This window comes from Eupeodes corollae, chromosome 1, assembly GCF_945859685.1.
Source record: "Eupeodes corollae chromosome 1, idEupCoro1.1, whole genome shotgun sequence".
Classification (NCBI taxonomy): Eukaryota; Metazoa; Arthropoda; class Insecta; order Diptera; family Syrphidae; genus Eupeodes; species Eupeodes corollae.
This window is the reverse complement of record NC_079147.1, coordinates 219,317,112-219,341,704: the sequence shown is the minus strand read 5'-3', so window position 1 is coordinate 219,341,704 and position 24,593 is coordinate 219,317,112. Positions and strand designations below refer to the sequence as shown.

Below are 24,593 nucleotides of genomic sequence, written 5' to 3'. Positions count from 1 at the left end.
TGATAAATCTGACATATTAATTTAATTGCATTTACGCCAAGCGCTCAACATCAGCCCAAGAGTCCGTGCTATGCGTTAGCAATTTTTCAAACTTTTAATATTCTATATAACATTAGATTTCCGTGACTGCGCTGGCGCTGCGCTGGACAGTCGCCCTGCTCCGCACAACACACTGACGCTACGACCGACCGAAGTGACGACGGCCATTCAGCCAGTCGGTCGGTCGTTTAGTTAAGCACCGCACCACTGACTGATGGACCGGTTCTGCATCTTCAATTAAAGTGTTGGAACTAATGCTTTAGCGTTTGTTTGCTTAAGTTTTCAAGTAGCGCAGTAGCCAAGAGAGTCACTATAACAACACATCATATTATAAATATACATAAGTATCTGTAGATACATTTACAAAGTGGTTTTGAAGTTCCTTCACAATATGTACATAGGTACATAAATATGAAGTTTTGTTGTTGGGACAAGTGTTTGGTTGGATCCAGTGATTAAATTGAGTCAAATATCTACCATATCTCTACACGGCAACTCAAGACTCTTGAGGTTGAGATATATCTACGGTTATTATCCAAAGTCGTTATTGGCACTATTAATTATATGATTTAAACGTACACACTCTCTTACTCAGGTCTCAGAGTGACTCACAGTCTCATATACAGACTATACTGAATCATCATCATTATATCGGTTCTTCGTCGAACATATTGAACAAGATCAACACCTTATTAGCAGGGGATATCCTCGTTAAGAGAGTGATCGATTAGTGTGTTTATTTTGCTGATGATTATATAGGAATGAACGACACGACACGACGACGCAAAGACGTAAAGATATTCAAGCTCTATAGTTGAAAGATTCTCACGAAGGTCAAAATGAAGAGGGTTTGTATATAAGAAAGACGGAAATATAATCATTTGGCTCTTGTCTTCTCAGATAGCCTGAGGCTATTTCGTATAGCATCTGCGTTTTTATTTCTTCAAAATTTTTGGCTCAACATCCAATCGATTCGATGATACACGAGTAATTGTTGGTATTTGCTTCCATTCTTTCATGCAGGCAGGCTAAAGAGGCTTAAGGTATGCTTTTATTGAGGAAAAAGGTAATGAGCATGAGAAGGATCTTGATGCGGGGATAAGTAACGATACTTAAAACATAACTTTTGTAACAGGTGTTAAATCTTGTATTAACTCAGTGGGCTTCTTGACCAAAAACGAGGCAGCTTTTAGTGATTGAAGTCATTTCTACACCAGGAACTCTGCCATACACAATTGGTCTGTAGTTTTCTTGCAACTGACTCCCTGAACTGGTCGAGGTATGTGATACTTTTTGATACTTCAACCAACATCTTCATCTTTTCAAAGTTCATACAGTTCGAAGATTTTGCAAAATACTTCGACACTGTTTTTTGTATGAATCACTTAAAAGATGTTCTTTCGTTTGCGCCTTTTAAGTTTGTTGTACAAAACAAACACAAATATTTCAAAAGGATCAAGATTTCCCGAATTCTATCACATCAGGTTTTTATAATATAAAAATTCTAAAGGCAACCATAAATTGAATTTTCAAGGATAAGTTGAAACTCAATCGTCATACAACAGATTTCTGGAAATTTTCAAAAGTCTTTATTTTTGATTCAACTTTAAGTTTTGAGCAAACCTTGAATACTTTTATAGTTTTGAAAATACTTCTTGGAGTTTATTTATAGTGTTGACCTGCTTAGATTTTTTTTTAAAAAATACGTGTTTTATTTTTATACTTTTTTATATATATTTTAAAAACTTGATATAATAGCATTGCTAAGACGAAAGATTCGTTCCAATACAAAAATGACTTTCCTTTTTCTGTTGAAAACCGTTTAAGCACAAATAAACCAGAGTTTCTTTAAGATTAATTTAAGACAAATTAATTTGAATGACTTATGAAAAACCTGTGTTATCAAAAGGTATACCAGGCTAAATGCCACTACTGCTTTACTTTGTTTCCTTGGAGAGTCTTCCCGTTTTTTCTCCAGTAGCGATGCAGTTCTCAGGTTTCTTCAAACTTTTCTCCTGCATTTCAATTCAATTTTTTGTTCAAAATGGCGTACTTTGCAGTTTTTTTTGAAAACCATTGAAAGTAAATTGAAAATTGGTCCGAAACTAAAAAAATAAAAAAAATCATAATAAATTCGGTCTCAGCAGAAGAGTTCAAAGGTTTTGGTCGTTTTAAAGAAAAAAATGTATTCAACTATACGAAATTAAATCGGAAGTCTAGAGGCCTAAAAAACTTGCCGACGTCGATCTTAATAAGACAAATAAAATATTCACAAACGACACATCCTCTCTAGAATAAAAATTAAAAAACCTTAGACTTTAGACACACAACACAGAAAAGGAGCCGAAGAACAAAATTGAATGACAAAACATTTCCTCGTCCGTCTATCCGCTTCTGCGTCCCATCGTTAGCGTCGCGTCGTCGTTGTATCGTTCATCCGCCTGTCCATTGCGATAGCCAACCAAAAACCAACATCATCATTCAATTTAAGTCCAAAAAGCATTTTAGAGGGTTCATTTCTTTTTGCCCATTTATATGCGCTGTTTATTGTTTATTTTTTTTAATTCTATAATTTTTGATCAAACGACAAACAAAACATCGTATTGTCATATCCCGTACATCGCGCATCGTCCGTTTGGTGTCGTCCTTCCACACAGTGCCTATACTACTTCCACTCTCAACAACTGTCATCGACGCGCATCATCATCATCATCACAAGCACACATCACGTCACCGCAAATCTTTGGCCGCGCAACATGACAATCATTGCCAATTGTAATTCTTATATGTGCTTCTCTTTTGTCTGAGCTTTTGTATGCCTACACTCGTATCGCTCTTGAAACTCCAGGCCAGTTCGAGTATACAAAAGCCAGACAAAGCGCTTTGCTCCTCCATCCATAGAATGGGTCAGCGATATTATTAGCCCATCAGTAAGTGTGTTGAGGAAATAATAATAAAAAAAAAACAAACTTCCATACCATCATCATCATCGGACAAGAGGCATCAAATAATTATAACCATAAGAATACATGCCCCAAAGGATTAACCAGCGATGCTGGCGCTGAACGGACAACACAAAAACAAACATACGGCTCCATTATTGACGATCATTTAAACAAACCCAAGCAAACGCGTATTTGTTGCTGTTTTGTGCGCTGTAGCTTTAGCTCTGTAGGTGTATTGTGATTCTGGAGTTCTCGAGTTCTGGTACTCCACATCATCAACATTTCAACATCATAGGTACCTTCTAAACCTACCCTACATACCTGTGTGCGGTTGGTTCTGTGGGGCTAGTTAGCATAGCCCGCCGCCGAAGGCCGAAGGGCCAAGAGGAAACCACAAAATGGAATTAAAAGCGAGTCAATAAGGAGAGGAAGCCGAAAAAAACGAACTCAACGATGAACCCCCATCCACGTCAAGAGCTTGGACGAGCAAAACAAAAACAAAAAATGGAAAAGAGAAGAAGGTTAAGGTTCTGTTGGTTATTATTTGGCCTGTTGGCTGATGATAATGGTCTGGTTTTAATGTTCTACACCTGTCGGCTGAGTATATGCTTTTTTTCAAGGCATTGGTAGTTATAGAAAGTGCGTGAAAAATTACCTCGTTTTTAAGCAAGAAGAAAAAAGTTTACACCAGTCACAGCTTTTCTATACAATCTTTTATTTGATTGATTAAACTCAATTGTAATTGTCAGGATTTTAGATGTAGATGGCGCTTTTCACTCCCTTAAATTCTTTATTTGTTCATTTAAAAATTTGCATTGCCTCAGGAGCGAATTTGTTACAATGGGTGGTTTTTTAGACATGTGACTTTTAATCTAGTAATACTATTTGTGGAGTTTTTGTTTGACAGCTGTCACTTGATTTATGCTCTGTTTGGTTTAATAATGAATAGACTTACTCCTGACCAACGTTTGCAAATCGTGCACATTTATTACCAAAACAATGGTTGGGTTCACTCGAAGAATTCATTTATTATACGGAACTTTTGTTGAAAAGTTCGTGGGGCTTTGGAGTGACCTACAAATGATTTAACACCACTGGACCATCTTTTTTGTGGTGAAGTCGGTTGTCGACCCAGAACCAGACGATTAACACCTTAAAAGAGAATATTCGGCTTGTTACTGCTGACATACAGGGTCCGGCAAAAAACCTCCCGAATTTTTAGACGTTTATATTTAAAGCTATTTATAGATAAAATGGTAGGTCTACGTGCCGTTCTTAGTAATCATATTGACGTGGCACGGTGAGCATCGTACATTTGTCGCAGAGGAATATATCCGTATTTCCGTATTTTTTCGAAGAAAATGTTCAAAAAGTTAGATTTAAGGCGGATTGCTACTGTCACATGATTCAGACCTTCCTCCAAAGAAAACTTAAATCAGTTTACTAGAAACCACAAAGAAATCTGGTTCCAACAAGATAGCCACAGTACATACTTCACGGCGTTCACTTTAAAAATATGGGAGATCTTTTTGCCGGACCCTGTATTTTGAAACTGCTGCAACAAATTGTCACAAATCGAACCTCTCATCTGGAATATATTCCAGCCCGCCACTTTCTTGAAATCGTTTTAAAACATAATGGAAACCCCTTGTCTTTATAGTAAGGCTTAGTTCTTGTACATGAGATTTATTTCTTCTTAAAAACCACAAGTTTTAGAAGACGACCTTTAAAAGATAAATATTTGATACAAGTGGATCAAAACATTTTTCGTGCATGCAAATCTGGTCTAAGTGCTGTAAATAGTTGGGCATTAAATGAGCTTCGTTCAGTTAACATTCACTTATAAAATACAGTTTATTTTATAAACAAAACTGAAATACAAAGCCACTTTTTTTTTAAATTTCGTTAATTTGTTAAATACTTAAAGAATATTGTATTTGCAAGAAATAATAATATGTTAACACAGGAAATAACTTACCTTAAAACTATTCGCCAAACATGTTTATATTTTAAAGGTTAAAAGTTGTTTCGTTAAGTGTATGTTAATTTTGGTGAAAATAACAATTTTAAGGAATAAAAACAATCTTACTTTTACAACAGTTGTTCAATCTACTTACAAATATATTATTTAACATTAGTAAGTAAGTTTCTTCGTTAAGTTGATAAAACTTGACCTATTAAAAAGATTCCACGTTTCATCAAGCAAGATAAATAACGCGGAAACTTAAGTAATAACTAATCTTAAAACTATTTGCAAATATTTTTATGTTTTATAGGTTAAAAGTTGTTTCGTTAACAGAATGTTAATTTTGGTGAAAACTATAATTTTTAGAAATAATATTAATAAGTAAATTTCTTCGTTAAGTTGATTTTAATTTGTAAACTATTTTAGTTTTCTAGGGCTTAACTAATTAAAATGATTCCACGGTCCAACGTAATTAATAAGATGTTTACAAATAAATCGCTGCTAACGAAAGTCTTACCTACTTTATCATAAAAATGCTTCGTGGAGTTTTTGTCTACGTAACTTAAGTTCACTTTTCTTTATCATGTGAAAACCTGAGCTGTATCTCAGTTCAAAGCTGAAAAATGGATGCATTTTCTTAAATTTGTCTTCTTCTTCTACAAAAAAATTCGTTTCGTTAAAGTCAAAATTTAAAAGAATCTTTATGAATCTTAAGGGATTTAATAAGCGTTTTTACAAGTTATGAATTGGCAATAATTTTTTATGATTCTTGTCATTTATCCTGAATTCTCTGTTTTAAAATGGTTTCGTTAAGTTCACGTTCTATGAATATTTTGTTATATTTAGAAGTTAAGTTAATTTTAATTTGTAAACTCTTTCATTTTTCTAAGACTTAACTTGATCTATTGAAAAGATTCCACGCTTCTTATGAACGTGGTTCATAAGAAGTTTACAAATAAATCGCTGCTATTAACTACTTTATCTTAAAAAGCTTCGTTGAGTTTTAGTCTACGTAATTATTCAAGTTCACTTTTCTTTATCGCATGTGAAAACCTGAGATGTATCTCATTTTTTAGCTGAAAAATTGATGTATTTTCTTAAATTGTTCAAATTTACTTCTACGAAAAATTTGTTTCGTTAAGGTCAAAATATGCAAGAAACTTTATAAATTTTAAGGGATTTAAAAAGCGTTTTTACAAGTCATGAATTGGCAATAAGTTTATATGATACTTAACATCTATCCTAAATTCTATGTTTTAAAATGGTTTCGTTAAGTTCAAGTTCTATGAATATTTTGTTATATTTAAAATCTAAATTATGACAATAACAAGTTCTTAGTTAGATAACTCCACAGAAGATCAACAAATTTGTCACCTCAATTATAGGTTCTCATATAAATTACTTAAATAGATACCAATTTTGCAAAGCTTTTACCCATAAATTAGGTATTCATACTTATAAGACACAAACCTTAATTCATGCTAATCGCCTATTCGTCGTTTATTGTTGTTTGTTTGGTTAATTATATATATTTTTTATTTTGTTTAATTATGGCTTCTCTTATAGAAGCCATAATTAACCAACCAACACCCCTTTAGATTGTATAAATTGATGTCATTTGTCGCCCTACAAACACCCACTTTTCACACATATAGCTAAACACCCCAACACATACATACATATACCCTCAACTCCATCAAAATACTTTAATACCTATACAGAATACATACACTCTCAAGTGTTGGTCATCTTTATTCTCATTCGATATAGAATTAGTATATTATTGTGATGGCGTGAAACTCAGCCATGCGCACCACGTACCCATAACGAAAATTTAAACTTTTCTTACATGCAAGATACAGATACTCCACTGCTAATATACTAGAGATACTCTACTCACCCTCTAAAGATACAAGATACATACCTACTTTCAGATACTTTTGTAGATACCAAAGCAATCCGGAGTAGGTAGGAGTATCTACGTACATAGACAAAATTAAAAGAAAAGGAAAATTAAATTTTGTTCAAGAATAGATACCACCCACACTCTATTTACTGGCAGAGCTGTTTGTCGATTGGAGCTCAAGGTATCCGCACTGTCTTATGACGAGGAATCCCTGGAGGGATAGTGCTCGAGTGAGATAAATAGATACAAACCGACTAACAGAGCAAAATTAAAAAAAAAAAAGAAGAACGATTGCTGTTGTTCATAACTCCAAACAAATTCTAAACATCGCAATACTTGAAACCCACACACGAGTTGTGTGTTCCAAAAAGAAAGGAGGATGGAAGGACGTTTCACCACCCAAAAGGATATACAATACCCGAACACCACACATGGAGAGCGGAGAACTCAAGCCTAGGCCACATGTTGCAAGTGCCGATGCACCAAACCACATCTCTTCTTCTCCATCTCCGCCGCGCCGCTCCAACCCTCAAGCAAAAAGACAACAACTTGCTGCAAAAGTCTAATCGATGTAAGTATCTAAAACGGCACAAGATGGACACGGAGGTGCTGCAGACACCGATGTAGACCTACGTGGAAGAAACATCACGGATACACGATGCCAGCTAAATACCTACCACAGAGCTGTTCTGCTCACAGAGCATGGAGTTGGAGCCATTGCCATGCCATGCCACATAACCAACCCAAACCGACCGACTACAAGGAGGAGTGCGTGTGCTCTGCTTGTACTAGTGTGGTGCGGCATGGCATGGCGGTCCGCAGGATTTATCGCGAACATGCGGATGCATTATGTTCGGTGTTCCTTTTTAGACTTAAGAGGATAGCATAGATGCTACGAGTATGATGTGGTATTATGTTGTTGAAATATTCATGTAATATGCGAGGGCAATTGGCGATCGAAGTCGAAGTTGTAGTCGTAGTCGATGCTGAAAATTGAACTCGTAACAAAAATTAAATGAAATGAAGAAGAAACAACACTTAATCGTAAGATGGCCGCAAGATTATGTACCTACACACGAATAAGTCGTGTTGTGAATAGATATTGGTGAAGGCGAAATATGGGATGGATGAGAGTTTCTGATTTCGATTTTAAGATATTGTTGCAGAGGAGGAAGCTGTGAGTATAGTCTGGCTATATGCATTTTGCCAAATTGTTTAGGTTAAGATTATGTACTTCAAGACCACACATATGTGTATCTAAACTTCTTGTTTTGTATAGAAAGAACACGAGGGACGAAGGAGTACCTTACCTAAAGATGGATAACACTATATTGTTATTTAGTATCAACACGAATCCTTAACTTTTGTTTGTTAAAATCCTTGCATAAAAGTCTAATTAGAATAGCCGATTAGTTGGGCAAGCTGTCACTTTTGAAGCTGTCATCTTTTGACGTTTGACTTTAAAATGGAACAATACTCGCTTAAAAAATTGTAACTACCCGTGTTTTTTTGGCATTCTATAAATAGTAAGCAGAAAATTCCCAAGAAAACCCATCGACAGTAGCCGGATTTTTGTATTTAAAAATTGGTACAACTGAAAGAACATCTGTCAGAATAATAATACAAGAAAAAATCCAAATAGAAGAAACTTTTGTGAAAATCAAAAGTTAAAATTAACTTAGCAAACAAAACTAACTAAAACTAATAAAATGAACAATTTTCAAGAAGAAATGTTAAGAAAAAATCTAGAAATTGAGATTCTATAAAAAAATTTAACTATTGCTTCAACGAAGGGGTTTGTTCGTAAACTACTACATTAACATGTATTGTTGAATCGAGCTTGAAGCTCGCCTCAATTCTTTATATACCCGAATCGAGTTGAAATGAGGCTGATTCGAAATTTGTGAAGAAAAACCTGTGTGGAGGAGTTGGTTTTACAGATAATGCATTATGGTTACATTTATGTAGAAAAAATATAGCTTTGTTTTAATCAAATTAAAAAAAAATGTTGAACTGTTCAGTTTTTCATTGTTCAACACGAATCAACCTATCTCACTTGTACTTCATAAGAAACATCGAAACACCATTGGCATTTAAAACTTAATCATTTTTAAATCTTCTTGTGCGGTGGAACACCAACAAGATTTATTTAATCTTAACTGAGATAAACCTTTGGTGGAATTATAGAAATACTTAATTACCTTTTCTATTGTTTGCTCTTGCAAAAAAAAGCCCAGTTAGTCAATTTTCATTAACAAAACTAAATAATATGAACAGTGACAGATTGATTTATATCCCCAATGGAAAACACATGATTCCAAATGCACAACTACTCAACGAACATAACCATCGAGATACAAATGCAATATCAATCGTACCAACATTTGAGAACAAAATCTCATAAGAGCCATTCGAGACTCGTATAAATGTCAAAAACCCATCCGTAGTAAGATTGTACTTTAACTTTTATCGGTAGTATTCATACTACAAAAATATGTGTAGTAAATTATGATTTTACATGCATTACAAATACAAACCCTAAACTTCAGATAACAGTAGAAATAGGACCCAACTCGAATCTCGAATAAAAATGTCAGTATAATTGAAAACTCTTGTGTATCTCGAGGGTATGTCCGTAGAGTATGATAAGTAGTTTGTTGTTTAGTATTTAGCATTTTTGGGCAAAATCTTACGCGTTTTAAAGCTTTATCTGGGATCAAAATAACACAAAACAAAACGCTGTGTCTTCTTATTGTGATAGATAGATGTCTAATTTTTGTTAAGCCAAAGCTTTTTTAAAGGTTCCAAATAAGGTTATTTAGGTGTCTTATTTGATTGTATTAAATTGAAATTAGTTCTGGTCCGCATTTCAATAATTTTTCCACAATTAATAAATCGTTTTCACATATGTTCAATAGCAATAACTTTAGAATATAAAAATCGAACTCCTGTGGATCTTGTAATATATGTATGTATATGGAATTCCGAAAAACACACCTAAGTTAAGTCATGTTTTCATCCTAAATTGATTTGACTTGAAGTTTCTGGTGTATTTTAATTGTATTGTTAACCAACAGAGAGCGCTGTCCTACTGCATCCCTATTAATGTTTCGTTCTCGTGATTCGGGGCCAAATTTTGTTTGAAAAAAAAGAACATTAGTCTGCCCCCAATTCTGTAATCAAACAATTTCATTTAACTTTTGTTTTCACCTTTTAACCTCCTTATACCAACATGATTAACAAATACCAGATTTTCTATATAATATTCTTCCTACTTATTATTGTGTAATTATAAGAGGAGGTTTCCAGTCATCGTTTGAGCATTTCTGTTAATAAATCTATTTCCCTGATATGCGGAGTCTTAATCGAATTTTAATAACTTTATTGTGGATATATTCAACCGTCATTCGTTTAACAAGGTTCATTTTATAGGAAAGCCATTAAAACCAATTTAAGCCGTGTATATTTTGAATTCCTTATTATGGTATAAATATTTCCTTTGGGATGATGATGGCCACCCTGATGCACCGATAAATATACATTTTGTTCTATAGATATGTACACACGTCATCATAAGATAAAGATCTCTAATGGCACTATACAAAAACAAACGTCGTCGCTTGTCAGACTCGAACTCGAATTCGGACGAGCCAAACGTCTGCACTAACTGCCAATGCCAACAAAGGCGTGTTCACCTATGTCTGACTGTCGATAAAATTTATTATTTATTGAAGGATATATCATTATACATTTACCTTGCAGGTAAAACGCCTTAAGTATACGTATAAAAATATCCCTAAGAGAATATCTATACACACAAATGTCACACTACTGTTTGTTTAGTTAACTTTGAGTGTATCTTCTTCTTTTTGTCTTATCTATTCGCATCATCATCATCATCTTTCTAACAAACATTCACCGGCTGCTTTAAGAAATCGATCGAACAGGATGGACGGCACAAGGCGCTACATTCCTTATCCAAATACACCTGTCGGGTTAATTAACGACGCCACACATACAAAATTATGTAAGATCAAAAAACAGAAACAACAAATAAACTATACCAACCGTTTATATATAATTTGTATAAAAATCAAATCCAATTAAAATGCCAGCCAACATCAAGTTGAAAAAAGAGATGCAAAGATGCGAAGAGATAGATTGAAATCTAAATGTATCCATCAGATACATCCACCAACCCCATTTATTATTTGTCAAATAAATTCTGTGCATTTCATTGTTGATCGGGTACATTTTGCGTTTTGCAATTTACCAACGACGAACGACGCGACGACGTTGATGAAGACAAATAAAAAACTGCACCTGTCCCTGACGATTATTTTCATATAAAACTTATGCCAATTTTACAATCAAATTCTTATCAAAAGAAAATTGTAATCGAATTTACATAACCAAAAGCAAAAACATGCTAATCAAAAATGAATCCCCCCGCCAATCAAAAAAGTGGCAACAAAATTATTGAACAAAAGAAAAAAAATGTGGAAGTTGTAAAAGACTGACGAAGCGACGCTACGACCCCTCTTCTTTCTGACGATGCATGATCGGTGCATCGTGATAAATGTGTCATTGGTTATAAGAGTGGAGTAAATTCTTGTTCTGTGTAAACAGTGACGGACAAGGTGGTCACTCTTGAGGAACTTCAAAACCCAAACGAAAAACAATCCAAGAGGGATGGCAATCTTATCAAATCGCTTTAAAAGTTGTGAAGTGCCGTGTCAAATTGGACGAAGATGAATTTTGATGCATGCAGAGGGGATATCCATCAGTTTAACTTTTTCGATCGAACAAAAAATACGAATGGCAAAAACTGTTTTTTGGATTAATTGTGTAGAATATTTTTCAGAAACAAAAAAGCTGATACGTCACTTTGGAATGAATTTTACGAATTCAGACAAACGCACTTAGCGTTGGCAATGGCAGGTGAACAAATAAAAAGGAAATGCATTTTTTGTGATGGAAATTACTCAGAATAAATGTTTGAGAATTGCAAGCAAATATTTGAATAAAATGTGTCAACTCCTTAATAAATAGGAGACCAAATTATATTGTAACAAAGTTGAAAGTTTACAGGAATAGAAAATCGGTTTAAAAACGTTATTTCACAAAAATGAACTGTACTTATTTTTTTGGCAATTGAAAAAGTATTGATTTTGCTAATAAAAAGTTGAATTCTTATTGGTATTTCTTCAAATTTTCATAAAGCCATAGTTTAAGAAAAAAAAGTTATCGTTTCGCAAAAGTTTCAGGTCTATGATATAATATCCTCTTATAACATGTTTCTCTATCCCGATCAGGAGCCGACGACGCCATTCAGTTACGAACCTCAAGGCTTTAGTTGACTCTTGTGAGTGATTCGTTTTCAGATTTATAATTCATTTATTTATTCGTCTTTCAAGTTACAATACTTTATGGAGCCTACATTAAAATTAAACATTATATTTACAAATTGACAGTGGTAAAAAATAGTGTTACAATAAATTCAATACATCTTTCTTAATGTCTAATCTATTTTTATTAAAATCAATTACAAACTCAAATTCGTTAAAAGCAAAACAAGAAGCAGTTATTGGATTATGTTTCGCATAATTTGTGCTATGAAAAGGAACATGTAGAAAATTACCATTTCTAGGACGCAAATTCCGAGATGGAACATACGTATTAAACTGAGACAATAAAAATGAACAATTTCTATTAGAGTTAAGAACATCGTAATCAAAGAGTACTGAACACAATTTTTTTCTAGATACTAAAGGTTTTAAGTCAATTAAAGCTTTCGTAAAGCAAATTTCGTAAATTTCTTCTGAACCTTTTCAATCCTTAAAATATTTGATTGTGTAAAGAAATTCCATATTATGCAATATAAAGGTCTAACAAAGGAAACAAAAAGAGTTTTCAAAGTATAAGGATCTTCGAAAGACTGAGAAGTTCTTGAAATAAATCCCAACATGGCGTTAGCTTTTGAAATAACATTATCAATTTGGAGAGAACAATTCATATTCGAGTCTAAAATCAAACCAAGATCCTTTTGATGCGTTAACCTCATTAAGAACTGATTCTCAATTTTGTAATCAAAACATATCGAATCCTTAATTTTAGAAAACGTAACAGTACTACACTTTTTAACACTAAAATGTAAACCATTTATGAAACACCACTCAATATCAATCAATATCCAATTGAATTTTACTAGCATCTGATGAAGAACTTACAGAACTAAAAATCTTGAGATCATCAGCATATAAAGAACATCTAGAGCTTTTAATACAATTCGGTAAATCATTTATAATTAAAGTGAAAAGGTGTAGACCAAGATGACTACCTTGTGGTACACCGGAAAAATTGTGTATTTCATTGGAAAGAACATCACCAATTTTAACATATTGTCTTAGTCCAACCAAATTAGCTTCTGATCCATTTTAGGAGATTCGAGTGGAAGACAAGCAATTCCAGTTTTTTTCAAAGAGAGCATTATGGTGCAGCCGATCAAACGCCTTGGAGAAATCGGTGTAGATTAGATCCACTTGAGTACGATTTTCAAACAACCAAGACAGTAATTTGTTACATTTGTTGTTGCACTCATAAAGCAATGCTGATGCAGTTAAAATGGTTTTGAACTAAACTAAATAGTTTAATTTTAACAATTGCTTCAAATAATTTGGAGAGTAGCTGAAGCTTAGCAATAGGTCTATAATTTTAGATCCAGATTTATGCAAAGGAGTTATCAGAGAATGTTTCCATGTATCTAAAAATACTTCTTGTTTCAATGACAAATTAAAAAAAAAACAAAGTGGGGTTTTAAAGTTATATTTAAAAAATTTCAAAACTGAAGCCACAAAAAAACATCAACTGTCGACAAAGAAAGGTCAACAACATTAATGTTAGAATTGAAACTAAGTGGTTCATTATAATCTAAATCCAAATCAGAAAAGTTCTATTTTAAAAATGAAGCAAAGTAATTACAAATATGTTCTAAATTTTCAGAAATAATTCCATTGTAAGAAATACTGGAAAGAATTCCAATTGATTTTCTTTTAGTATTTAGAAATGACCAAAATCACTTCGACTCAGTTTTTATTTTCAACTTAAGAGACCAAGTATATGGTTTATATGTAAATCTTCTTAAGAATTCGTACTTTTTCCTAGATCTAATAAATTGTTCACGAAAAGAATCGAAAATCTTCATCTTTAACATTTTTTAACCTTTTTTGAATTTTAGAATTTTTTAAAAGTAAAAATTAAACATAACAAAAGCCAAATTAAAATTAAATTTAATTTTAAGTGATTTATGATGGACACTATTTTCACCCAAAAGGAAATTAGCCTCATATAATTGAGCTTCTAGTTTCATATCAATATAAATTAATCAATAAGCTATCAATTACATTTTATTTAAAATCTTTAGTTACGTTATAAGGATTAATTAATGATTACATTTTGCAAAATTTAGCTCCAAGTGGTTGTATTTGCACCATTTAACATCTTCTGTAAAACTTACAGTTCAAATAATTTGGAACGTGCGAAATATAATTTATAAATAAATTGAACAAAATGGGTCCAAGGTTACTACCTTGCGGGAAACCTGAATAAACCTAAATAAAGTTTGATTAAAAAAAACGTTAAATCTAAACGTCCTGTTTCCATTTAAACAAGTAGAAGCTAAACCAATTTAAGAAATTAGCATTCGAACCCATTTTTTTTGGGCAATAGTCCGTAATAAACTCTGTCAAAAGCCTTGACGACAAAACATCCATAGATTTTAAACAAAATTAAGAAACAAGGCTCAGATTCGTCGTTATTGAAGGACCCCCAACAAACCCAACGTGTTTTGGGTTTACAAATTCCATAAGCGAATAACTTTTGCACCACACAGAGTTTTGATATTGGTCTGTAATTTTTAACTAAGTGTGTTTACTTTTATTTATTCTTAACATCTTCTTATTTTTAATTTTATTTTATTCAATTGAAACTTTGTGTCTAAAAACTTTGCAAGTTCTTTACATTTATGACTGTTAACAAAACCGATTTCGTGGTACTTTGAATGGAACAACACAATATGAGTCCTTTTTCTTTTGAGACTTCGCATTTATCAAAATACGATTAAATCAAATCTTTTTATTTTCGAACTTCGAACAGTTTTGTTGGCAAGTTTTCAAATCGCATTCTGTGAACGTGAGATATTTCGAAATGGAAAAAGCGACATGAGCAAATTTAAGCCGGAATTTCGTGGTAATTCGAATGGATCAACACAGTACGAGTCCATTTTCTTTTGAGGCTTCGCATTTATCAACATACAATTAAATCGCAACTTTTCATTTTCGAACTTCGAACTGTTTTTTTTTTTTGCAAGTGCAAAATTGGAAAAAAGCGACATGAGCAAATTTAAGCCGAAATTTAATGCCAAGACTATAAGGCACAATAAATTGCATTGCAGGCCTTATTTTTCTCTGCGAATTTGAATGTGAACTTGCCATCAAGGGTCATTCATTACTCGTTTAGAATATTTCCCTCAAAAAAGGAATATGAAACAAATAACTTAAAAGCAAAGAATCAGCGTGTAAATGTAAACATATTTCCAAGGACAATATACATATTTTATGGCTTCCAACGACCTTCCCTTGTGTGCATCATCATTATGATCATATTATTATTACATTATAGTTTTACAAAAGCCCATGCGCACTTATTCCCACCCTGCATCTCATTTAAAATTCTATGCATCACATCTTGTCACGTCTTCAAATCGCCATTATTTCATTACCAGAATATAATACTTCTTATATCTACCTAATTGTTATCGCACATTCGCACTAATATAATATAATCATTGCGATTGCGAATTATAATCACGTTTCGAATAAAGAAAACGAACTATCAAAGTCTAACCACCAGTTGTAATAGCTTCACCATACTCAACTCAACTCAACTAACTTGCTGACCGCAGGAACAGAGTTGCCAAGTTTAATTTTAGAGTTTTTTTTAAGTGGCGAAATGCTATGCTCTTACCCAAATTTTGAGTTTGGTGTTGAAATTCCTTACCTGGTTTTTCAATGCTGAATTGTGAAAGGGACCGTAAGCACAAACTTGGCCTATCGCGAGTTTAAAAGCTTTGAGGGCTCTTCCAACATTTTCCAAGCCATTTGTAGAAGCTCTTGTCAATCAGAAATATGAATTTAATTTCTTTGTTCACTGGTTCTATAGATTCAAATTTATAGAGTTGTTTTTGTTTATGTCAAATTGGCAACCCTGTTTTGGTGAAAAAAAGCCTTAACAACTTCTGTCTTATTTGAAAACCAACGCACATGAAATGATTGGTAGCTTCACAAAAATTAAAAAAGAAAAAACAAAACGCAAAATAAATGGTGAAGAGTTTGCGTGCAGTATGGTTGACATATACCCACACTCCACCCCCATCCTACATCCCCACCCGCAATAACTCTCACGCAGACTTTTACACGCGCAATTTTTCAAAATGCCAACAGTACACCTTAAACCTATCTAAACCTTTAGCTACATTATATAGATACTACCATAGGGATAATAATAATAATAATTGTTGAAATGCAATTAAATTGCCTTAGCCTCCGATGGTGGTCGAGGTGATTTGACAGTTGATGATGGGAAAAAGGTTGAAACTGGTATTGGGATTGAAATAGTTGGAACTTTAAACTCCTTGATGCACAGGGATTCTTCAATATGTATATGGTATATGAGTTGGGTATATATGTCCAAGTTTTGTGTTTGTAGTTTTCGCTTTGAGTCGCGTCTTCGTGTGGAACAGTGCGTCGGGTGGTCTATTCTTTCGCATAGCACATAAAGCTGTCAATTTCGATGTAGGAATTATATTTTTATTTTGTTTGAATTTTTAGTTCTCATTTATTTATTTTTTTTGGATTTGTGTTGTTTTTGGTTTTGAGTTTTCTTCTTCTTTTTTTTCAATATGAGTTGGGAATAAAATATCAGACTTTATGGTTGGTTATAAAATATTATATCTTTTGTTAATTTCTGTGAAGGTTGCAATTTGAATTTTGTTTCGTCTCTTGAATTGAATTGTATTGTATTTTTTTTCTGTCTCCTTTTCTAGAATGTTGAAAACTTTTAAACGAAATTTCAATCTGGGTGGTAATCGATAAAACTGCGTGAGAATACAATTTGAAAAGGTAAAGAAAAAGAGAGAGACATTTAAAAGTAAATTTAAATAATGACAATGAAAAAATGCATTGACAAATTCTTGCGTCTGCCACAAGAAGATGCTTGAATAATTATTGGACTCTTATAAACAGATTGAAGGATTTCCTTCTTTGGAGAAAAGGCAATATGAATATATAGGGTTGATTTGTTTTCATCATTGAAACCAATCATTGGATTTTTTTGACAGATTGGTTATAGCTATTATTGAAAAATATCTGTCATTGGTCACATACTTCCCAATTGGTATCGGGCATTTCCTGATAAAAATGAAGCATATCCTGAATAGAATCAAGCATTTAAGGTAAGAGTTGATCATTGAAAGTAAAACTGACAGGGAAACAGTGAATTCAAAGAAAATGAAACGCTTTCAGTGGAATGATAATGTTTCAAGGCCAAATCAACAATCAGCTGTTCATTGAAAACAATTGAATCATTTAAAAATTAAAAATTAATTAAAAGAACACTTTTGGGTCAAATAAAGTATTTTTTAGGAAACAAAACTCTATCACTCATTATTTTCATTTTAGTACCAAACATAAATTAGTTTACTTTACTAATTTCTTTGAAGCTTCGAAACCAAATTTTTAATAATGACTGGCACCTTACTACTCCTTTAAATATTACCATGGTTAGGAGTACTTGACTACAGGTTTTTCCATCAGGAAGAATTTGGAGCTGCTTAAAATGAAATGAAAAACTTAAAAGAAATCCCAACTTGCTTCTTGCTCTTTGTAGCTAATTTTAAGATGTATATCAACTTTAAGATGAAGACTAATAGGTTTTGCTTTCAAGACGAAAACTAAATCTTTTCATGAATTTTAGCGGAGATTAAGACAATTCGGGGTTCTAGCTTGAAGAAACTAATCCCCGAATCCGCACCGCACCTCCAAGTAAAGAAGAGATTGTTGCCGCAATTAAAGCACTTAAGAACAACAAATTCCCGTAGAGCTCTTAAACGGTGATTTTTTAAGAGCTTGAGAATTTAAAAAAAAAAACGCATAAAATTTGCAAAATCTCATCGATTCTTTATTTGAAACGTTAGATTGGTCCATGACATTTACTTTTTGAAGATAATTTCATTTAAATGTTGACCGCGGCTGCGTCTTAGGTGGTCCATTCGGAAAGTCCAATTTTGGGTAACTTTTTCGAGCATTTCGGCCGGAATAGCCCGAATTTCTTCGAAAATGTTGTCTTCCAAAGCTGGAATAGTTGCTGGCTTATTTGTGTTGACTTTAGACTTGACGTAGCCCCACAAAAAATAGTCTAAAGGCGTCAAATCGCATGATCTTGGTGGCCAACTTACCGGTCCATTCCTTGAGATGAATTGTTCTCCGAAGTTTTCCCTCAAAATGGCCATAGAATCGCGAGCTGTGTGGCATGTAGCGCCATCTTGTTTAAACCACATGTCAACCAAGTTCAGTTCTTCCATTTTTGACAACAAAAAGTTTGTTAAAAAGTTTGCATTGAACGATAGCGATCGCCATTCACCGTAACGTTGCGTCCAACAGCATCTTTGAAAAAATACGGTCCAATGATTCCACCAGCGTACAAACCACACCAAACAGTGCATTTTTCGGGATGCATGGGCAGTTCTTGAACGGCTTCTGGTTGCTCTTCACTCCAAATGCGGCAATTTTGCTTATTTACGTAGCCATTCAACCAGAAATGAGCCTCATCGCTGAACAAAATTTGTCGATAAAAAAGCGGATTTTCTGCCAACTTTTCTAGGGCCCATTCACTGAAAATTCGACGTTGTGGCAGATCGTTCGGCTTCAGTTCTTGCACGAGCTGTATTTTATACAGTTTTACACCAAGATCTTTGCGTAAAATCTTCCATGTGGTCGAATAACACAAAGCCAATTGCTGCGAACGGCGACGAATCGACATTTCACGGTCTTCAGCAACACTCTCAGAAACATACGCAATATGATCTGTCAAATACTAATGCATGAAAATCCTAACCTCAAAAAAATCACCCTTTACAAGCAGCGCCAACGTCATAAAGCGAACTGCTTCATCCGCTCATAAAAGAAGCCTTGACCACCAAAAGCTTCCTCCATGAGTGGAAGAAGAGAATTATCGTCAAATTCACAAAAAAAGTGCGAGAATTGGAGAGTAATTTGGGTTCTACCTACCGTTGCCAAAATAGTAGCAAAAGTCATACTGGAACGCATCAGAGAACAAATTGAGGCCAAAATCGATGCAGAACAAGCAGGATTCCGCGCTGGAACCTCCTGTATTGATCATGTTAACACCCTGCGGATCATTATTGAACAGTGCGTTGAATGGCGATCACCACTACACCTGCTGTTCATCGACTTCGAGAAGGCCTTTGATAGCGTTAACAGGGAGAGTATCTGGTTAGCTTTGTGGAGGAGAGGCATCCCAGAAAAACTAATTGCTATTATTAAAGTAACATATAGTTGACCCAAGTGTCACGTTCTGCACGATGGTAGGTTGATTTTGAAATCCGAAGCAGAGTCAGACAGGGCTGTATTCTGTCGCCCATATTGTTTTATTGGTGATAAGCGATGTACTAAGCTCAGCTTTGTCAGGTAGCGGATGGATCCAATGGACTTTGACATCCTATTTAAGGCACTTGGATTTAGCGGACGATGTTTGCTTACTCTCTCATGTTATCATGGATCTCTCGGCGTTCGGCACGCTGTCAAAAATTTGGAGGAATACTTCTTATCAGCTTAAGAACAAAGCTACGACTGTTTCCCACAAATGTCAAATCTCTGCTTCTTTATGGGTGCAGCACTTAGAAGGTTACTTCAACCATAATAAGAAAGCTGCAAACATTCGTGAATAGATGTCTCCCTAACATCCTAAGGATTTTCTGACCAAACCGTATATCAAATGAGGTCCTTCATAGAAGGATAGGTCAGGAACCTGTAGAATCTATAATACGAAGACGTAAGTGGCAATGGATTGGACGACTGCATTGCAGGCCAAGCAAAGGAAGAAGAGCTGGACGACCGAGAAGCATATGGCGCAGGACAGTCGAGGCGGGATCAGCGTCACTAAACAAGAGTTGGACGGAGCTGAAACACATCTCCGAAAACCGTACACGATGGCGCGTAGGCGTAGTAGATGCCCTTTGCCCCTTAATTGGTTCTTAATGAACTAAACAGGTCTGAGGACCTAAGTAAGCAAGTAAGTGAGGGTTTTTTAGCTGAAAACTAACATCATTCGCATTTCTAGACGAAATGTTAAGTATTACGCATATATTTGTCAACATGTTCGTTTACCTTAAAGAAAAAGTTTAAACCTACAATTGCCTAAAAACCTTTAGCTGTTTGTTTGCTTGGCTTTCTTTCCGTCGTTAGGAGACTGCTTACATTTTTTTTATTCGCTCAAATAATGTTAATGATATTTCTAAACATAATACATGCCTTCTTCTTTTTTAATGTTTCATTGCTCCTGAAATGTGTCTACCAAAGTCGCTCTTTTTGATCACAAACAAAAAACCAAAAAAAGGTCAATGGAAAAATGTCAACATTGCCAATAGATTGTTGTTATCACACTAATTATAATCTTCCTTCTTTTTCGTCATCATTCTTATGTGTATTTATTCATTATGATCTGTTTGTTTACTCAACTTGAAGACGACGACCAATTCATTAAAATTGTCACTTTGCCGTCAAGAATTAAATTATTTATTGCTTCTAATCAACCAAAATTTCATCACCGCACTCTTTGTATTTTGTCAAGATCATAAATCACAAGATCGCCATTCAATTCAGATAAGTGCCTGTCATTTCTATTTTCTCTGGGCTTGAACATATATAATGGAACTTGGGTGAATCTCTCTTAAAAAAAACATATCATACATGAAACGAAGATGACCCTTGTTTTTCTCAGTCTTCATATTTTTGACCTGGACGTCATCAAGCCGCTGCCGCCACCGCCACAGAGCACAACTAGTTTTGAATAGATTTGAGTAATTATCTGAAGATTTGTTTAGACAGATAACATCAATTGAGGTTAATAAACTTATAGAATTGTATTTGGTAGCCTTTTAAATCGATGACAGAGTGAGATATACAACTTAGAAGATTTGTATAGAAGACCTTAAACACAAAGTTTACTGAACAAAGCGAAGTTATTGGATTCAATATTTCTTTATTGCGATTGATCAAATAGTGTTTTACTAGACTTAGGATCTCGAGTAATGCAAAAATTCACTTAAAACTTGGAAGTTAGAAGTTGTTTCCTGGCAACTTTAGCGTTTTAATATATTATTCAATATTATGTAAGTAACAAACCTTCTCTTTAAGTCTTGCTGGTAAAATTTTTCAAATTCCAAATTTGAAAAGTGTCAACAGCAACTCTCATTTCCATCTATCATCTTCCAAATAAATGAAGAAACACAACATCCAAATCAAACTTTTATGACGGGCTCAAAAAGGACCTTTTCCATCATTAAAATCCCACAAAACTGCTGTCGAAAAACAGATCCGACAGAAAAAAAACAAACAGCTTTTAACTCTCCACAGGAAATATTTTCGATTTTGTTAGCAGCACAACCAATAATTAATGAATAAACGTCCGCATTATACCACATCATCGAATTATCAACTTCTACGCTCGTAAAGTTTGTGCTTTTTGGTTACTTTATTTTTTTGATATTCTTCTTGCCTGGGTAGGTACATGTTCTTGGACAATGTTGCCGTTGCCGTTGCCTTCTCCAGTTCTGGCTGTCGCCACATTGATGGCTATAGCAAGGCAAGTTGAACTACCATCAGACCAGAGACCAGACCAGACCCATCATCAGTTCTCATCATCATCATCATCATTGTCGTGATCGACAGAGATATTTTGCTGGACAATAATAAAACGAACACAAAAAAGTTATAAACACGAAAGAAATCCTCACTCTACACTCATTCCTCAATGTAAGACAAGACATTTCAAAAAATGATTATCTGCTATGTTGTGTTGTGTTGTGTCCAGCAGCAACGCAGAATCCATCAGGAGCAGCACAGCACATTCCTCTTGCGAATTGGTAACAAGCCTTAGAGTAGTCTTACTCTCAATAGGAATGAAGTTTCAAACTTTTTTTGGCCAAAAATTGTGAACGAAAATCGTCACAAACATCAAGAAGAACAAACAAACAAATGGAACAGAAAAACAAAAATTCTGGTCCTTGCCCAAGTGCATCAGTCGCGCAATATCTGGAGGCATAGAGAGTGTTAAAAAGATACCTTCATCATCAGAACTGGAAAGCAGACGATCGCGCGACGACGAGACGTGTTAAAGGTGGGTTACCCTTTGCCGATTTGCTAAACGAACAGAACTCGATTCGTAGCGAGCTGATGATGATGATGGTGTGGTGTGTGGTGTGGTGTCTGGCGTCTCTGTGGAAATGAGGCCACTGACGAAGTTGTTGTAAAACAGCAAAAAGAAGCGCGTGTGGCTGCGCCAACTATTTCGAGCAGCATCATCAACATCATGACTTCACGGGATCCTTCGCGGCTGCGCGACTCGGGGTCGAAGGCGGCGGATCGTAGAGCGAGAGTGAAAGAGAGGGATATGGTAATGGGCAGTTAGGTAGCTTCCTCTTTGAATCCCATCCATTCCCAATGGCTTCCCGTTTGCTTTCGCTTTCCCCCTTTCCCTTGGCGACCAACGACGACGCGACGACGTCAAAAAATCTCTCGCAGCTCTATAGATACTGGAGGAGTTTTAGTTTATACGTTGGACAATGAAATGGGGAGCTAACTGGCGCCAAGTCTTCAATAATATCGAAGTAAAGAATTTTTCATAATGGTAGAGTATCAACAACGAGAAGTGCCTTCTTCATCTGATCCCAAGATTTCGAACAGGTGGGTGGGGCAAGAGGTGATGGGGAGTAAGTCCACACTTTTTCCGTACTTTGCGCGCCCTGAACTCATCATGTTCTGATTTTTTCTCGTAGTTAAGACTTTTTTTTATTTTGTTCTTGTTCGATTCTTCCGTTTAGACGGACAGACAGACAGACGAATGGACGGTAGACGACGTCCGTTCGTTAAATTTGATTCATGACCTGGACATTGCCGCCACCGATCGCCGCGCTGCGCCGCCGGCCGCACTGACGCGATCATGTAGTACGCGTTGTTGGTTTAAGATTGAGTGATTGTAGGCCCAAAGATATAATTTTCATATTTGCTGGTTTTAGTTTTTGTTGTTGCTGTTGTTGCTTTTGGTGATGGAGATGAGGCAATTGGAGCGCTTTTCTCTTCACCAACAAATTGGACAAATGAAATCTGTGCGGTGGCGTTCGTTGCAGCGGTGGTGGCGGCGGCTACGCTGAGCTGGCTGCCACGACCGACGGCGCTTCGTTTCGTTTCGACGAGATATAGGGGCCAATATTATGATAATTATATGGGTGGGAAATGCCCGCAACCGCCCATGGAAAACAATCAATTGAGACAACGACAACGATGCAGCATCAGCAGTAGAGTGACGGACAACGACGACGATGAGTTGAATAATGATTAAGTTTGGGTGTATATTTGTTTTAGGTGGATGCATATCTATAATATCTGTCAGATTTGTTTTTCTGGATCATTTAAAATTTGATTTTTTTTTCTATAAATATAATTAAAAATATGTTAACGTATTGGAAATTATTAAAATTAGTTTTCTTTTCTTTTAATTACAGACAAATGTTTCCACAAATGAAATTTCGGGTTTCGGGACTGGATGCAAAGGCGAAATATATTTTACTGTTAGACATTGTTGCTGCTGATGATTATCGATATAAGTTTCATAATAGGTGAGTAATTTAAGCACATATAATTCAAAGAAGTTCACAGAAATTAACATCTTTGATAACCATTTCGGCCTTCACACAAAATTTAATCGAACTAAGTCGTTGTTAAACATACCTAAATATTTTACTGAAGTTAACAGGGTCGAAGTGTTACCTATCTTAAAGGCCATACATTCAATTTACCGATGTATTAAATTCTACTGCCTTTTGACAGTCAAAAAACGAAAAGAACGAACATTCATTGACAGTGACTTTCTTCAGCATTTCGAGGCTAGTGTTTTGTTTTTAGTTCGAAATTTGCTTTCCAAAATGGCCTAGAGAGAATATTCGCTAGATAGGATTCGCATCTGTTAAATTCGAGAGCCATTGTGTTTTCGAAATAAATTTCGGAACGTTGTTTTTCAATCACTCTTGATTCCTTGGCGAATTGTGAGATGGTAAAGGGTCTTGTTGAAATTTTGTCTACCCATGGCTTTAAAGCACCCTAATGAGCATTTTACCGATAATACTATTTCTTTTGATGGGGCTGCTGTCTAGTGGCCAACCACTCAATCAAATGTTTGTATGAACGGTTTGTTGAGTAAACTCTTTCGCTTTGGAAGTTTTATTGTGAACATTTTCTCGTCGGGAAACACGATGTTGTCGGCCAACCTTCTAACTTCTTTCTGCTTAGGTTTTAAAGCCTTTTTGGAACTTCTAAAGCTTGACTTTAAGCTTATTTTTCAATTTATGTCGAATGCTGCTATCGGAAGCTTTTAGTTCCTTAGT

General features: G+C 34.9%; 1 protein-coding gene across 5 annotated transcripts in view; it reads left to right on the top strand.

The window, feature by feature from the left end:
* LOC129943401 (optomotor-blind protein-like) overlaps positions 1 to 24,593 on the top strand; it is a 164,673-nt gene that overhangs the window by 51,124 nt on the left and 88,956 nt on the right. For all 5 annotated transcript variants that reach the window (XM_056052820.1, XM_056052824.1, XM_056052825.1 and 2 more), the window contains exon 2: positions 23,715 to 23,828. In XM_056052820.1, the coding sequence (XP_055908795.1) occupies positions 23,715 to 23,828 (114 nt within the window). The remainder of the gene's footprint in view (positions 1 to 23,714; positions 23,829 to 24,593) is intronic.